The following is a 15,923-nucleotide window of genomic DNA, read 5'->3' as shown; positions in this document are numbered from 1 at the left end:
AAATTATTGAACTTTACAAAATAATTTTGTGTGAAAAGTTTTTTTCAGTGTAGTACAGCAACAAGTAAAAAAGTAATTCCTCTTTTGATCAGACTAAAAAGTATTCATTTTAAGCACATCATTTCTACACTTTGTTGTTGTTTGAGAAAGGGTCTCTGTCGCCCAGCCTAGAATACAGTGGCACAGTCTCAGCTCACTGCAACCTCCGCCTCCCAGGTTCAAGCAGTTCTCCTGCCTCAGCCTCCTGAGTAGCTGGGATTACAGGTACCCGCCACCACACCTGGCTAATTTTTATATTTTTAGTAGAGCCAGTGTTTCACCATGTTGGCCAGGCTAGTCCCAAACTGACCTCAAGTGATCCGCCCGCCTCAGCCACCCAAAGTTCTGGGAGTACAGGCATGAGCCACTGTGCCCAGCTATTTCGATTAGAGATGTTTTGTGCGTTTGTTTTTTGTGTTGTTAGAATGTATATGTGACCTGCAGGAATGATCATGACAAGAGTCTTTTGTATGTGTTCATCCTTCTGTAGCCAGAAGTGTGGTGCTGTAGAGGAGGCTTCTCTGTAACAGGTTCACCCATCCACGCTGGCCCCATCTACTGTCAACCAAAGAGACGAGTTTGTCAGTGACTGGATTCAGGAGCATGGCCTGTGACTGGAAGCGACAGGCACAGGGAAATAGCTCATCGGAGACTGAGTCTGTTGTGCAGCTGTGTGGCTGCTCCAGCACTTTAATTGGACTGAATGTTTTCAGAAAACAGTGTTTGAAGTGCTGGTTGGTCGTGCTGTAGGACAGCCTTTTTGCCACCTCTTGGATGGTTCAGTAGGTTTTGCCCACAAGACCCTTAAAAGCTGGTACTCTTAGCCAGTTTCGTTAATATCTCATCAATTCCCCAAAAGCAAGTCTGGGACATGGAACAAGTGGTTTAAAGAGTCAGGAGTGAGGAGGAGGACAGAGGCCCTGTCTGAGCCTCTGAGTGTCCAGAAGCCCATGGAGCAGCTTCTCTCTGGGACTTGCCAGCCAAGCCAAGCAGCATCTTGAGTTCAGTGCTTATTAGGGTATGTGCCACGTGTAAGTGTAGTGATGGAATTGAGTGGCACTGTCAGAACGAGTAGGACGCAGGCTTCAGAATCAGGCCCAGAGTCAGGTCCTGACTCTGTCCCTTATTGGCTCACCTCTGAACCTCAGTTTTCTCAGCTGGACAATGGGGATAGTAAAGGTTGTGAGTGAATGAACTACTTCATGTAAAAGACACAGCATGTTTCCTTAAGCACAATAGATCCTCTCAGTGGGTGCTGTCACTACTCTTACTGTTACCAGTAACAATTTGGGGGCCATGAGGAGCTTTAGACATTCTAGAAAGCAAAAGGAAACTGAGATAGTGAAACAACCCAGACCACATACCTAATTAGGGACAAAAGCAGAATAGAGCTGTGACCCCCCCCAGTCCGGTCCAGAAATCTTCCTATGCCAGCACTCCGGGGAGCAGAGGGAGGTGTGCTCTGCAGTTATCACCCGGGCACAGGGGAGAGGCAGGGCCACCCCATGAGAGTCGCATGATGCTCTGTAAGCACCGTGGTATTTGGGTTTGTGATTGTATTAGTTTGTTTTCACTCTGCTGATAAAGATACCTGAGATGGGGTAATTTGTAAAGAAAAAGAAGTTTAATGGACTCACAGTTCCACGTGGCTGGGGAGGCCTCAAAATCACGGCAGAAGGCGAAAGGCATGTCTTCCATGGGGGCAGACAAGGGACAGGAGAGAATTTGGGCAGGGAAACTCCCCTTTATAAAACCATCAGGTCTCATGAGACCTATTTACTATCAAAAGAAAAAACCAGGAAAGACCCGTACCCATGATTCAATTACCTCCCACCGGGTCCCTCCCACAACACATGGGAATTGTGGGAGCTACAATTCAAGATGAGATTTGGGTGGGGACACAGCCAAACCATATCAGTGATCTTTTTCAGTCAAAATTGTCAGTTACTGCGATACCTTTAAGGCGAAGTTTGGCAAATGTGATGCAATTAAAAGGTGTCCTTATTTCTGCAGCAGAGTCTTCATTTCTGTTCTTGCCATCGATTACCCCAGGTCCTCAAGAGTTAGAACTTCTGGGGCTGGCTGTGCTGCTCAGGAATTCAGCAGAGCATCCATCCCACGGGGGTTGGAAGTGGCCTTAGCTCTCTCAACTCTACAAGGACAAAGAAGCAAAGCTAATGATGGTGACTCTGATGGTTCATGTCATGAAAGAGTCTGCAGTCAGTGGCAGGAAGGACTAACTAACTGTAAGTACAGTCGCCCCAGGGGTCTGGCTGCAAAGCATGGTCCAGGGGTCATTCCCAATGTCCTTGCAGAGACCACCCTTTTCAGTTTGGGCAGCTGCCTGCCTGACTTGGACTCAAAACACACCTGATATTGAAGTTCCTATGGACTTTAGAAAGTGATCTAATGATATTGCTCTAAGGTCTTTCAGCTTCATTTTGTCTAAGTTGGGTATATACAGTCATTCTTGAATTACATGTGGGCAGGAGGTTGTTTGTGTAGTTAATCCTTGCTCTCATTCCAGTAAACTGGAGTTTAGCCAGTGAGTTGGAAGGTAGGAGACAGCCCATCCTTTTCAATTTCTTTCTGTTTGTTTGTTTGTTTTTGAGACGGAGTCTCGCTCTGTCGCCCAGGCTGGAGTGCAGTGGCCGGATCTCAGTTCACTGCAAGCTCCGCCTCCCGGGTTCATGCCATTCTCCTGCCTCAGCCTCCCAAGTAATGGGACTACAGGCGCCTGCCACCACGCCCGGCTAATTTTTTTGTAATTTTAGTAGAGACGGGGTTTCACCGTGTTAGCCAGGATGGTCTCGATCTCCTGACCTCGTGATCCTCCCGCTTCGGCCTCCCAAATTGCTAGGATTATAGGCCTGAGCCACAGTGCCCGGCCTTTTCAATTTCATAAGAGGAAGTACCAGTCATAAGCACATGGTGGGATTTCACATAGTAGGCTGGCAGTGGCTCACACCTGTTACTATAATCTCAACACTTTGGAAGGCTGAGGTGGGTGGATCACTTGAGCCCAGGAGTTCAAGACCAGCCTGGGCAATGTAGCAAGACCCCGACTCTACAGAAAAATACAAAAATCTGTCTGGTGTGGTGGCACACGCCTGTAGTCCTCCCAGCTACTTGGGAGAATCTCTTGAGCCTGGGAGGCAGAGGCTGCAGTGACCCAGGATCGTGCCACTGCACTCCAGCCTGGGCAACAGAGTGAGACTCTGTCTAAATAAATAAATAAATAAACAAACAAATAAATAAATAAAATAAAGAATTCTGTTGGGAAGTTGTCTTACGTGTCTTGAGTTTTGCTTCCCCCACAAACATGTTTAGACCTCAGTCCTCTAGTACCCGTGGTGCCTGCAATTCTGCATCAAGCCCTTGTGTCATTGAACCCATTTTCAAATGGGTTCACAAGGACTAATAAAATCATTCCAGATTGCCCACCCCGGGCTGAGATCTAGGCTGGGTACTCGGGCACTGAGGTCTTCAGGAAGGAAGAGATAATAGTGAGGCCAACACAAGGAATGTTACGAGGTGTGCTTGTCAGAATGTGGGTCCGAGAAGGACTGGCTAATTCTGCCTGGGTGGGGATGGTGGGTACCAGTTTATTAAAGGCCCCTGGACTGATTCTTGGAAGGTAAATGGTTATCTATTAGCTGCTTGATGTTTTAAGACATTTTTTCCGTATTCCTGCCACTCTGTTTTCACCCAGGCTGTATGAGGTGACATGTTCTAAACAGGGTCCATGTGCCAGAATGAGACTTGAGGTTGAATCTGACTGAGCTTTGTATCCTACTCGCCAAAGGTCCCCGCGTGGGCATGTTACTTAGCATCTCTAAACCTCAGGGGTTTTTCTCTTACACTAACTTTCTATGGTAGATAGAGTGAAATCGATACGCTGTACACAAAGTAGCACAGAGTAGGTGTCTGAAAATATCTCCTCTTAAAATACAGCAAGTACACAGACTGAGCAGTGTCTACCATTGGTTGTCCGAGGCACTGACCCAACAGAGAGGCCCTGACGCCTTGCTTTCTCCTGCACAAAGCTCTCCAAGTGACTGGACGGCCGCCAAGAAGAACCAGTGTGGCCAAACCATACAGCATTTAAATGAAGAAATCCACTTCAATTTTTGAAGTAACACTTTAGTTTATAGTTAATGTGTAACCATTTTTCTGAACAAAGATGCAATCCTAAAACTGTCAAACCTATATGAGTTAATATTTTAATGTGGGTTTCTATTGAAGTATGACATACATATTGAAATGTGTAAAATGTAAATGTACTACTCCATGAGTTTCACGGAGTGCCCTCACGTCAATCGAGAAACAGACTATTCAGGCCGGGCACAGTAGCTCACGCCTGTAATCCCAGCACTTTGGGAGGCTGAGGTGGGCGGATCACGAGGTCAGGAGATCGAGACCATCCTGGCTAACACGGTGAAACCCCGTCTCTACTAAAACTACAAAAAAATTAGCCGGGCGCGCTGGCGGGCGCCTGTAGTCCCAACTACTTGGGAGGCTGAGGCAGGAGAATGGCGTGAACCCGGGAGGCGGAGCTTGCAGTGATCTGAGATCGCGCCACTGCACTCCAGCCTGGGTGACAGAGCGAGACTCCATCTCGAGAAAAAAAAAAAAAAAGAAACAAGACTATTCGGCCCACCTTACTTCTGTCTGCATGGTTGGTTTTGCCTGATTTCGAACTTGATGTAAATGAAACCGTACAGCATGTATCTGTTTGTGTCTTGCTTCTTTCACCCAACATTCCATGAGATTCATCTCTTGATGAAATGTTCGATTGTACAGCCTGGTGTGGTGGCCCATGCCTGTAATCCCAGTGCTGTGGGAGGCAGAGGTGAGAGAATCACTTGAGCCCAGGAGTTCAAAAGCATCCTGGGCAACATAGCGAGACCCCATCTCTACAAAAAATAAAAAATAAAAAAATTAGCCAGGTGTGGTGGCACGTGCCTGTAAGCACCTGTAGCCCCAGCTACTCCAGAGGCTGAGGTAGGAGTGTTTCAGCCCAGGAGTTGGAGGTTGCAGTGAGCATTAATCATGCCTCTGCATTGCAGCCTAAATGAGAGAGCAAGACTCTGTTTCAAAAAATAAAAATAAAGGCAGGGCTCGGTGGCTCATGCCTGTAATCCCAGCACTTCGGGAGGCCGAGGCAGCAGGATCACTTGAGGTCAGGAATTCAAGACCAGCCCAACCAACATAGTGAAACCCCATCTCTACTAAAATTACAAAAATTAGCTGGGTGTGGTGGCAGGCACCTGTAATCCCAGCTACTTGGGAGGCTGAGGCCGGAGAATCGCTCGAATCCAGGAGGCGGAGGTTGCAGTGAGCAGAGATTGTGCCACTGTACTTCAGCCTGGGTGACAGAGCAAGACTCTGCCTCAGTCAATCAATCAGTCAATCAAATGTTCAGCTGTTTCAGGATGGCTAGGTTTCTAATGAAATTGATGACGTCTTCTCCACGTCTCCTGGTGTGTACATACACTTTCTCTTTGCTGCTGAGGGTATGCCCATAGTGGTATGACTAAGTCATAGAGTGTATTTCAGCTTTAACAAATGTGGCCCCTTTTGAGAGGGTTTTTTTTAGCAGTTTAGACTGCCACCCTCATTATTTGAGGGTATATGCATTTATTTTGCCCAAAAATGCACCAAAATTTAGTATGACTCCAATTTCCATCTCTGTGTTTGTCTTTTCAAAATAGCCCTGTTATTGAATGCTGTCAAGCAAAGTCACTGGCTACCCCTAGATTATAAAACTGTGAAACATGGTGACTCCAGTTTCCCAGCAGAGTTCAGTCTTGGATGATGTTAACAATAAAACGGAATAGCAATTTCTTCCAGGTTAAAGAATAGCATCCGCCTTGCCCTGTCCTTTTCACATTTGAGAAACTTGAGATCTTGCTCTTGGCTCACTTATCATTAGATTTAACAGCTTCTGTAATTTGTGGTTGGTCCCTGCTTCTCACTGTCTGTCTGCGTTACAACACAGACGGTTTCTGAGAAAAACAGAAATGGTACCTACTGATGAAAAGAAGTTTCTTTGTTTTCTTTTGAGTGCAAATGCTACTTTCGTTTCTTGTTGCTGTTATGGGATCTAGGGAAGCTTTAATTTATTTCCTTTGATACAAGTGATTAAATTGCCCTTTGGGTAGTTTAAATTGTAATTGCTGAGTAAATACATATGTTTGTCAGAGTTTGAAGGTCAGACATCGCTCAGGAGGTCAGGCCTTTGTTTGGCCACAGAGCGGGTATTGTGAGCTGCTGAAATACCACCTTCGCTGCCCGCCTCCCTTCCCGGTGACCTCGGGCCGACTTCTGTCCACTGTAGATCAAAGGCAGGTAAAGATTCAGTTCCACTGAGCGTTGCTAACAGCATGGCTTTGGGGATTTGGCATCAAGTTGGAATCAGGATACTATAGTAGTCATGTCATAGGATAGCCCCGCTCAGCCTGATTTTATACTGAACAGGGAGTTATTAGACAGCTGAACTTGAAACGGCAGTCTCTCTTGCAGGTTTCAGAAAAAAGTTAAGGTCATAGAATTTCTCAGTTTTAGTGTCCCTGCTTAACATCTCTTAAGCCTTTCGGCATTTGTGGCCATGAGATTCTAATTTAGATGATGGTAGCAGCGACTATCTTTTTTTTTTTTTTGAGACAGAGTCTCACTGTTGCCCAGGTTGGAGTACAGTGGCATGATATTACAGAGGTTCACTGCAACCTCTGCCTCCCAGGTTCAAGTGATTCTTGTGACTCAGACCCCTGAGTAGCTGGAGGCAAGGGCATACCACCACACCCGGCTAATGTTTGTATTTTTGGTAGAGACGGGGTTTTGCCATGCTGGTCAGGCTGGTCTTGAACTCGTGGCCTCAGGTGATCTGCCGGCCTCGGCCTCCCAAATTGCTGGGATTACAGGCATGAGCCACCATGCCCGGCCTAGCTACTGTATCTTGGGGGCTCTTTGTGCCAGGTGCTGTGTCGGTTCCTGAATGTCAGGTTTGCTTCCTGCCGCATCACAGCACCCAGGCTGGGATTCCAGATGTGGCTGTTCTTTCCCTCACAGCTGGGCACTCTGCTTACTGTTGCCAATCTTGAAAGGCTGATAGTTTCTCTCCTTTGTCTTTTCTTTCTTTCTTTCTTTCTTTCTTTATTATTATTATTATTATTTATATTTTTGAGAAAGAGTTTCGCTCTTTTGCCCAGGCTGGAGTGCAATGGCGTGGTCTCAGCTGGCTGCAACCTCTGCCTCCTGGGTTCAAGTGGTTCTCCTGCCTCAGGCTCCCGAGTAGCTGAGGTTACAGGCACGCACCACCATGCCCAGTTAATTTTGTATTTTCAGTAAGGATGGGGTTTCTCCATGTTGGTCAGGCTGGTCTCAAACTCCTGACCTCAGGTGATCCACTTGCCTCAGCCTCTCAAAGTGTTGAGATTACAGGCGTGAGCCACCGCGCCCAGCTTCCTTTGTCTTTTTCAACTTGAGGGTCAGCAAGTATTCTCAGGAGTTGACATGGTGGTGTTAGGGTGATGTCCAAAGGGATATTACAGCATCCAAGCATCCAACTGACTCACCCTTGTGTGTGGGGACTCATCCTCCAGGGACAACCTTATAACATTGATTTTTCTCTTTTTTCTTTTCTTTGTTTTTTTTTTTTTTTTTTGAGATGGAGCTTCACTCTTGTTGCCTAGGCTGGAGTGCAATGGCGTGATCTTGGCTCACTGCAACCTCCACCTCCCAGGTTCATCCATCCATCATCCATCCATCCATCATCCATCATCCATCATCCATCCATCTGTCCATTCATCCATCAATCATTCACCCATACTTTTATCATCCATCCATCCATTCACCCATCTATCCATCCATTCACCTGTTCGTCCATCCATCCATCCATTCATCCTTCCATCATCCATCCATTCACCTGTTCATCCTTCCATCCATCCATCATCCATCCATCCATCCATCCATCCATTTATCCATTCATCCATCTATCCATCATCCATCCATCCACCCATCCATCCATCCATCCATCCATCATCCATCCATCCTTCCATCCATCCTTCATCCATCCATCCTTCCATCATCCATCCTTCCATCATCCATCCTTCCATCATCCATCCTTTCACCCATCCATCCATTCACCTGTTCGTCCATCCATCCATCATTCATCCATCCACCACCACCAATCTACCTATTAATCCATCCCTCCATTCATCTATCTGTCCATTTGTTTATCCATACATTCGTCTATCCACCCATCTATCCATCCATATGTACGTACATCATCTACCCTCCACCCATCCATACATTATCTACCCACCCATACATACATACATACATACACACATCATTCCAACCATCCATCCACCCACCCATCCATCCATTCATCTGTCCATCCATCCGTCTGTCCATCCATCCATCCATCCATCCATCCATCCAAGCATCCATCTATCCACACACCCATCCATCCATCCATGTATCTATACATCTGCTCATCCATTCATCCATCCATCCACTCATTCCTAAGCCACTGCTGAGTACCTGTTGTATGCCTTTTCCCTCCCTCCAACTGGTTCCTTCATATCCTCCCCAGTAGCCAGCATCTTCTCCCTGAGGGCAGAGGCATGGCCCCTCACAGTGCCCAGCACCTGCTGGTATACAGCACATGCTCAAATAATGTGGCCACATTTGTAAGGAGTGACTATCATAGCAGCTGTTTTCAGAGGCTTTCCCAAACAGAGTGTGATCTGGAACAAACTGAAGCCCACGAGCCTGGTGAAGCTTTCATTATTGAGCACCTGCTGTACACCTCCTTGAGCTGAGGAGAGAGATCAAGAGCTCACGGCCAAGAGGGGACCAGGCCCACCCACAAACACTGTTGATGTGCGGCCCTGAGCTGTGGCAGGGATGTGGCAATGCAGAAGGGAGCCAGGGGATGGGCTCCCAGCAATCTGGGGGCCATGGAGACTGGTTTGAGTACAGGTGCAGTGGGCTAGGGCTAGCCCTGGTGGTAGGATTCACAGGTGTCAGGCTCCTGGGCTGCAGCTGCTCAGTCACTTCCTGGCACTCAGGAGCATCAGTTCATTGTCCTCATGCCAGTGGTGGGGGCAGCCCTAATGCACAGGGTCTGAAAAATGCTCAGGTGTACTTGCAGTGTGTGAGAGGAAGGAGGCTGGTGAAGGTGGGCGTGGCCACCTCGCCAGGTGTGGGTCTTGAGGAAACTTCTACCTCCTTTCAGGTGGCACAGAATGTGGCCCTGTACACAGGCGACCCCAACCTGGGGCTGGAGCTGTTTGAGGCAGCTGGAGACATCTTCTTCAATGGGGCCTGGGAGCGGAAGAAAGTCGTGTCCTTCTACCGGGTGAGCTGGCCTGTGGGCTGATGTGGGTGGGCCTCACGGGGGGCACCTGGAGGGCTGAGGCACAGGTGTGGCAGGGCAGAGGCCTCCCACCTGGAGGCAGGGCCACCCATGCCCATGCTTAGTTTCCCAGTGGTCTCACCGGGAATGATATTGACCATGCCCCCTGCCTGGGACAAATGCTTGGAGTCTGGACATGGCAATGGCCCTACCCTTGCCTAGTGGTCTCACCGGGAATGATATTGACCGTGCCCCTGCCCGGGACAAACGCTTGGGGCCTGGACATGACAATGGCCCTACCCTTGTACCTGATGATCTCAAGCAACCATGAGCGGGAAGTCCTGTCCCCATCTTCCAGATGAGGACACTGAGGCTTAGAGAGGCACAGGGACATGTCAAAGGACACACAGCATGTCAGTGCGAGGCCCAGGGCCAGGGCCCGGGTCTGCCTGCACCCCGAAGCGGGGACGGCTTCTCCCTTCCTCTGAGCTCATGGTGTGGCTCAGCTCTGGGCACAGATTGTGGTGTTGTTAGAGCAGAGAGGAGTGCTGGCTCCCCCCAGTCAGACCCCCGGTGCCCAGGTGGGAGAGGCTGGTCTGAGGCTGCCAGGTGTAGCTGGATGGGCCTCAGGTGACTCTTCAGTCCCCAACTTGGGTGTCTGAACCGTGCGTTATCCCAGAGCACAGAGCTGTGTCAAGGTCCAGGGGTAGCTGGCGCGGGGGAAGCTCCAAGCACATGTTTGAGCTCTGAGGAGGGCGCTGGGCAAGGTGGGTGCTGCGGGAAGCCTGACCCCATCTGCCTGTGTGGTAGGACCAGGCCCTGCCCCTGGCAGTGACTATGGGCAACCGCAAGGCGGGGTTGCGGCTGTGCAACAAGCTGGTGGCACTGCTGGCTACGCTGGAGGAGCCCCAGGAGGGCTTGGAGTTTGCCCACATGGCCCTAGCACTCAGCATCACTCTGGGTAAGTCCCCTGAGCCCCCGCCCTGCCAGGACCCACACTTTGCCAGAGCCCAACCTCCAGGTCTGCAGGGCAGGAGCTGAAACAGCTGCCAGATTTTCCTGGTCTTCTGTCCAGGCAGGCAGATCTGCCCAGCTGGCTTCCCCATCCGGCCGTGCGGCACAGCCCGAGGTCTCTCACGCAGTGCAGAGCTCCCTTCCTGGCTGAGCTCTGCTTCCTCTGCCTCTTCCCGCTGCTGACCACAAGGGCCGTGCAGTGTGCCATCTGCCTTCCAGACATGCCCGGCATCTCGTTGGTCCCTGTATGTGCCAGGTTGAGTGGCACATTCCCTTTCTCTTGTGCCCTTCCCACCCTCATCAACCACACGGCTCTCTGGCTGATAAAATCCCAGTTCCCCTTCCAGTAGCCTGCTCCTTAAGGCTGGGCATCCCCTGGTGCTGTGCCAGAATCATCTGTCCTCCTCCAGAGATAGGGAGCCCTGGGCAGACTGCATGCCCCAGCACCTTGTGCCCCGGGGCCCAGTACACAGTAGGTGTGCAGCTGTGCGGGAATACATTGAATGCCGGCTCCACAGCACTCACCCTGAAAAGGGGAGGACATCAGAGACATCCTAGGTGGGTTTGTGCATCTGTGGGGGTCCTGGAGCTCAGGCACGCAGTGACTCCCCAAGGTAGGGGGCTCTGATCATGACACACCCAGGAGGAGTCAGATGTCACGTCTGTGGGTTGCCTGGAGCCGGGGTGCCCAGGAGCACCTGGACTGCATGGCTTTTGGGCTCCCCTGGTTAAAACCAGTGAGCAAAGGCAGGTGGCTATGTGTAGGCACAGAGTTGGGCCATCCAAGTCCGACTTTGCCAAAGCCTCACAGTAGACGGGGGCAGGTCTTATTAGTTCTGCTTTGCAGATGGGAAAGTGAGTCTGGGAACCCAGAAGGGACTGGCCAGAGCTGCCCAGGTGACCACAGGTGCCTGGAGGCAAGTCGGGTGCTGCCCGGGGTCTGCATACCTGCTCCTGAGGGGCCTGTGCCCTCCCTGCCCCAGGGAACCACGTCCTCACACCTGCCCCTTTGGCCTACACCCCAGGGGACCGGCTGAACGAGTGCGTGGCCTACCACCGGCTGGCCGCCCTGCACCACCGTCTGGGCCACGGCGAGCTGGCGGAGCACTTCTACCTCAAGGCCCTGTCGCTCTGCAACTCACTGCTGGAGTTTGACAAGAAGACCCTCTACTACGTGAAGGTGTACCTGGTGCTCGGTGACATCATCTTCTATGACCTGAAGGTGGGTGGGGATGTCAGGACTCGGAATGTTCCCGGCCCCCTTGGAGTGGGATCTCCACCCAGACCCCAGAGGCCTGGGTTCCAGCCTTCCTTAGGAATGGGAGCTCTGCACCCAGCTGGAGGGGCCGGCAAGGTTAGCAGATACAACCCAGCTCCCAAGCTGGCCAGGCCCCACCCTCAAGAACTCAGTCTCAGCCAGGGAGGCTGACACATGAGCGAGCAATGGTGGCCTCTGGGTAAAGAAGGGGGATTGTAGTCAGGGGGGCCCTCCTGGAGGAAGTGACACCAAAGCTGAGTCTTGACAGTCAAGTGTCAAGTTGCATTTAACAAAGAAAACAGGGTCGGGAGAAGGACATTTCGGAGGACGGCATCATCCTCACATTGAATCCACATTGCAAGATCCAACCCAAATCCCGGCGCCTCCTCTAGGAAGCCTGCCCAGGGTGCCGGACTGCACTGAGCAACTCCTTCCTGGAGTCCCGAGACACCTTGAATCTTCACATCACCCAGGAAGGGTGGGGTGGGGCCGGTGTCTTACCATCTGCTTCACAGACAGGGAAACCCCAGCTCAGGGCAGGTGCAGTGGGGCGGGGCCCCAGCCAGCCAGACTGAGGCCTTGCTGGGTCGGGTCTGTCTCCAGGGGAGGTGCTGGGACCTGTGCTCCCTCTGCCCCCAGCCCTGCAGGGGTGGACAGCTGGGACTGGCAGACTCGGACCTGGGGTGTCTCCACCCCTCTGCCCAGCGGGCGCCCGCCCCTCCTAGCATCGCACCGGCACAGAGTCAGTGCTCCTTATGGGCTGAGGGGCCAGGGCGCTCCAGTGCAGGGACCGAGATCTCAGGGGCCTTAGAACAACATGAGGAGCTGGGGCAGCCCTAAGACCCGGCCCCGTATTCTCCACCACAGGCCTGAGGCTGCCCCGGAGGCCCCCGCCCAGTGCTGGCGACACCTAGTGGTCAGAAGCGGTCCCTGTGGCTCCCAAGTCCCAGCCAGACAGGGAGGTGCCAGGTGTCAGGCCCAGAGGGACGCTGCTCACCGCTCAGGGGCTCGCCTGGGACCCAGGGGACGGGCCTCCCAGAAGGGGCCTTTATCTCTCTTGGTCAAGCCTGCCGCCCACTCCACCTGCCCAGGAGCAAGGAAAGGGCCAAGTAGTACCTGAGAGGCCAAAGTCCACGGTTGGGGTCGAGGGGCAGAGGCCTCCTTCACCGGCTTCCCCTGCACAGCCCTCTGGGCCTCATGGTGATGGTGCTGTCAGCCCAGGCCAGCTTCCCACAGGGAGGCCCCCTCGGAATTCCCCAAGGGCGGCTGTCTTTCCAAGGCCACACCCTCCTCCTTTGTATAGGAGGCTCTGGACCCAGGGCCCAGAGGAGTGGGAGAGAAAGCCGGGCTGGATGGGGCCTGGAAGGCTGGCAGAGAGGCAGGGGTAAATGGGCATCTTTGCCAATTGTCTCTAAAATGGAGTCCCCTTTAGTCTACATGTGAGAGTGAGCCCTGGAATAGGGTGGATTAGGTGTGTCCTGGCTCAGCCTGCCACTCACTAGTTGTTCACTAGCTGCTGCACACACTACAGGCACATGCAAATGCGCACAGGCACACGCACACTCAGGCACACACACACAGGTACACGCACACACAGGTGTGCACACAGGCACACACAGATGCACATGCGCACAGGCACATGCACACTCAGGCACACACACAGGCACACAAACACAGAGGCACAGGCACACCCACACAGGCACAGTCACACGCACACAGCCACACACACAGGCACAGGCACACATACATAGGCACACAAAGACGCACAGGCACACACAGGCGCGCACACAGACCCACACGCACACAGGCGCACACACAGGGACACGCACACACAGGCACACACAGGCACACAAACACGCACAGGCACACACACACGGAACGCACACACAGGCACACACACAGGCACAGGCACACACAGGCACAGGCACACACACAGGCGCACATACAGACCCACGTGCACACAGGCCCACACACAGGGACACGCAGGCACACACACACAGGCACACACACAGGGACACGCACAGGGACACGCACACACAGGGACACGCACACACAGGCACACACACAGGCACACACAGGGACACGCACACACAGGGACACGCACACACAGGCACACACACAGGCACACACAGGGACACGCACACACAGGGACACGCACACACAGGCACACAGGGACATGCACACACAGGTACACACCCACAGGCACGCACACAGGCACCACACACAGACACACGCGCGCACACAGGCACACACACACAGGCACACGCAGAGACATATGCTTTGGCTGGCTCCTTCCTGTTTCGTTGGGATGCCCCCACCCCTTCCGGAAGCCCTTGCCTCCCACCCCTGGCTGAGTCTGGGGCCTCCTGGGCTCCCCACAGGCTCCCGGGCTTCCCTCTGCCACAGCCCGGGCCACCCTGTGTGGTCAGTGTTCAGTCCCAGGTCCCTCAGACTGGGAGCTGGGAGCAAGGACGTTAGGCTCAGCCATGCACCCAGCACAGAGTCCAGTGTTCGGCTGGGCCGGGGGGCATTGGATGAGCAGCGGCGGTGACTCAGGGTCTTCTCACGCCCCTGCTGCGTGTGTGGGGCGGGGCAGTGAGGGAATGGACTGCTGCATCTTGGACTTTGTCCTTGGCCCTGGGAGCCATCTTGAGATGGTAAAGGGGGACAGGCCAGGCATGGGCCTTAGAGAGGTCCCTTGGGTGACCCCCATGTGGAGGAGGCGCCTGGGGAGAAGCCGGCGGGGGGATGGGAGGGTCAAGGAGGAGGTCTGGGAGGCGGCACCCTAACCCAGGGATGGAGAGTTTGAGCCAAAGATGCATTGAAAATGGGAGTGGATGTCTGGGGAGTCACACTCTGTCAGTATTTCAGGGAACATTGCCAGGGAAGACACCCGTGAGATGGTTTTGTACCTGGCCTGGCCCGTGGAGGGCCTGGAAATGGTCAGCATGGACAGGGGCCAGAGGGGAGCCTGAGTCACTCAACGCTGTGCCCCTGCTGTGGCTTGGAGCTACGGGTTCTGCATGGAACTCTGAGCAGGCAGGATCTGCCCTGACCTCAGCCTATGGGGAAAGCAGCCACTGCCTGCAGAGAGGGTGGGACTGGGGCAGGAGGCTTGGGGTGAGTGGGGTATAGGGACAGGAAGGCTTCCAGGGGTGTCAGGGTCATCCCCATCTCCTGCAGCTGAGATCACAGCAGTGTCACAGGCTTCAGGGCTCATGGGGTGAGCCAGCATTGGCTGGACATGTGGAATGACCTGGAGGCAGGAACGGCCTCTGGGAAGACAGGCTCCGAGTCCCCCTTTTGCTGAGCATGGCCTGTCCCCTTCAGGACCCGTTTGATGCAGCCGGGTACTACCAGCTGGCACTGGCAGCTGCCATGGACCTGGGCAACAAGAAAGCACAGCTGAAGATCTACACGCGGCTGGCCACCATCTCCCACAACTTCCTCCTGGACTGTGAGATGTCGCTCGTCTTCTACCAGAAGGCCAGGACCTTCGCCACAGAGCTCAACGTCCGCAGGGTCAACCTGTGGGTGGGCCCCCTGGTTGGCCCCCAGCCACCCTCGCTGAGGACAGCATCCGAGGGAGTGGGTTTTGTGCAAGGAGGATGGTCTCCTGCCTCTCCTGGTGTCTCCCGTGGCTCATTTTCTGGGAAATGGAGGCATGAAAGCAGGGTTCAAATAGAATAAATGTTTTTTGTTTTTTTTTTTGCAATAACATACCGAAGTCCCCAGGGCATCCTTCCCTGGTGTGCTGCCGGGGTGTGTCTAGGGGCCAGCTGCTTCCCTGGTGGCAGCCCTCTGATCTTGGGGATGAGAAGGACCCTGAGTCCAACAGACCTGGGCCAGGTCACCATAAGCCTCGGTTTCCTTGGCGGCCAGAGGGGAGATGGTGGTGGAACTCCCTGGGCAGCTACCTGCTCAGAGCTTTTGCTGTAGGTCTCGTGCCACCCTTGCTTTTAATCTTCAGGCCACTGTGCCCGGATGTGGGGGCTGCTAGTGCCCCTGTTCGCCATTGAAGAAATAGAGGCACAGAGAGGTTAGGTGTCTGGCCCACCGTCACACAGCAGGCAGGGGCGGAGACACAGAGCCCAGTACACTGACTACCACACCACCCTGCCAGCCTGCTGCCAGGAAGGTGTCCCCCATTAGGACCCAAGGTCAGCTCCTGGACCTCTCTTGTGGTGTCAGGAGAGCCACAGGCCAGTGAGGGTGGCCCCAAGGATCCCTCACTCAGTGTCCTCTGCT

At 53.0% G+C, this 15,923-nt stretch overlaps 1 protein-coding gene across 2 annotated transcripts; it reads left to right on the top strand.

Annotated features, from left to right (window-relative positions):
* Positions 1-6,156: 6,156 nt before the first annotated feature.
* On the top strand, positions 6,157-15,381 carry LOC111539002 (SH3 domain and tetratricopeptide repeat-containing protein 1-like). Of its 2 annotated transcripts, XM_023206700.2 has the most exons (5): positions 6,157-6,390; positions 9,284-9,406; positions 10,214-10,364; positions 11,443-11,639; positions 15,006-15,381. In XM_023206700.2, exons 3-5 carry the CDS (start codon positions 10,241-10,243, stop codon positions 15,363-15,365), a joined length of 681 nt encoding a protein of 226 aa, XP_023062468.2. In that variant the 5' UTR covers positions 6,157-6,390; positions 9,284-9,406; positions 10,214-10,240; the 3' UTR covers positions 15,366-15,381. The 2 variants fall into 2 exon arrangements, with proteins under 2 accessions (XP_023062468.2, XP_023062467.2); XM_023206699.2 differs by lacking the exon at positions 6,157-6,390 and having other exon boundaries at positions 8,777-9,406.
* Positions 15,382-15,923: the final 542 nt, after the last annotated feature.

The sequence above is a fragment of the Piliocolobus tephrosceles genome, chromosome 3 (assembly GCF_002776525.5).
Source record: "Piliocolobus tephrosceles isolate RC106 chromosome 3, ASM277652v3, whole genome shotgun sequence".
Taxonomy (NCBI): Eukaryota; Metazoa; Chordata; class Mammalia; order Primates; family Cercopithecidae; genus Piliocolobus; species Piliocolobus tephrosceles.
This window is presented reverse-complemented; position numbering and strand designations above follow the sequence as displayed.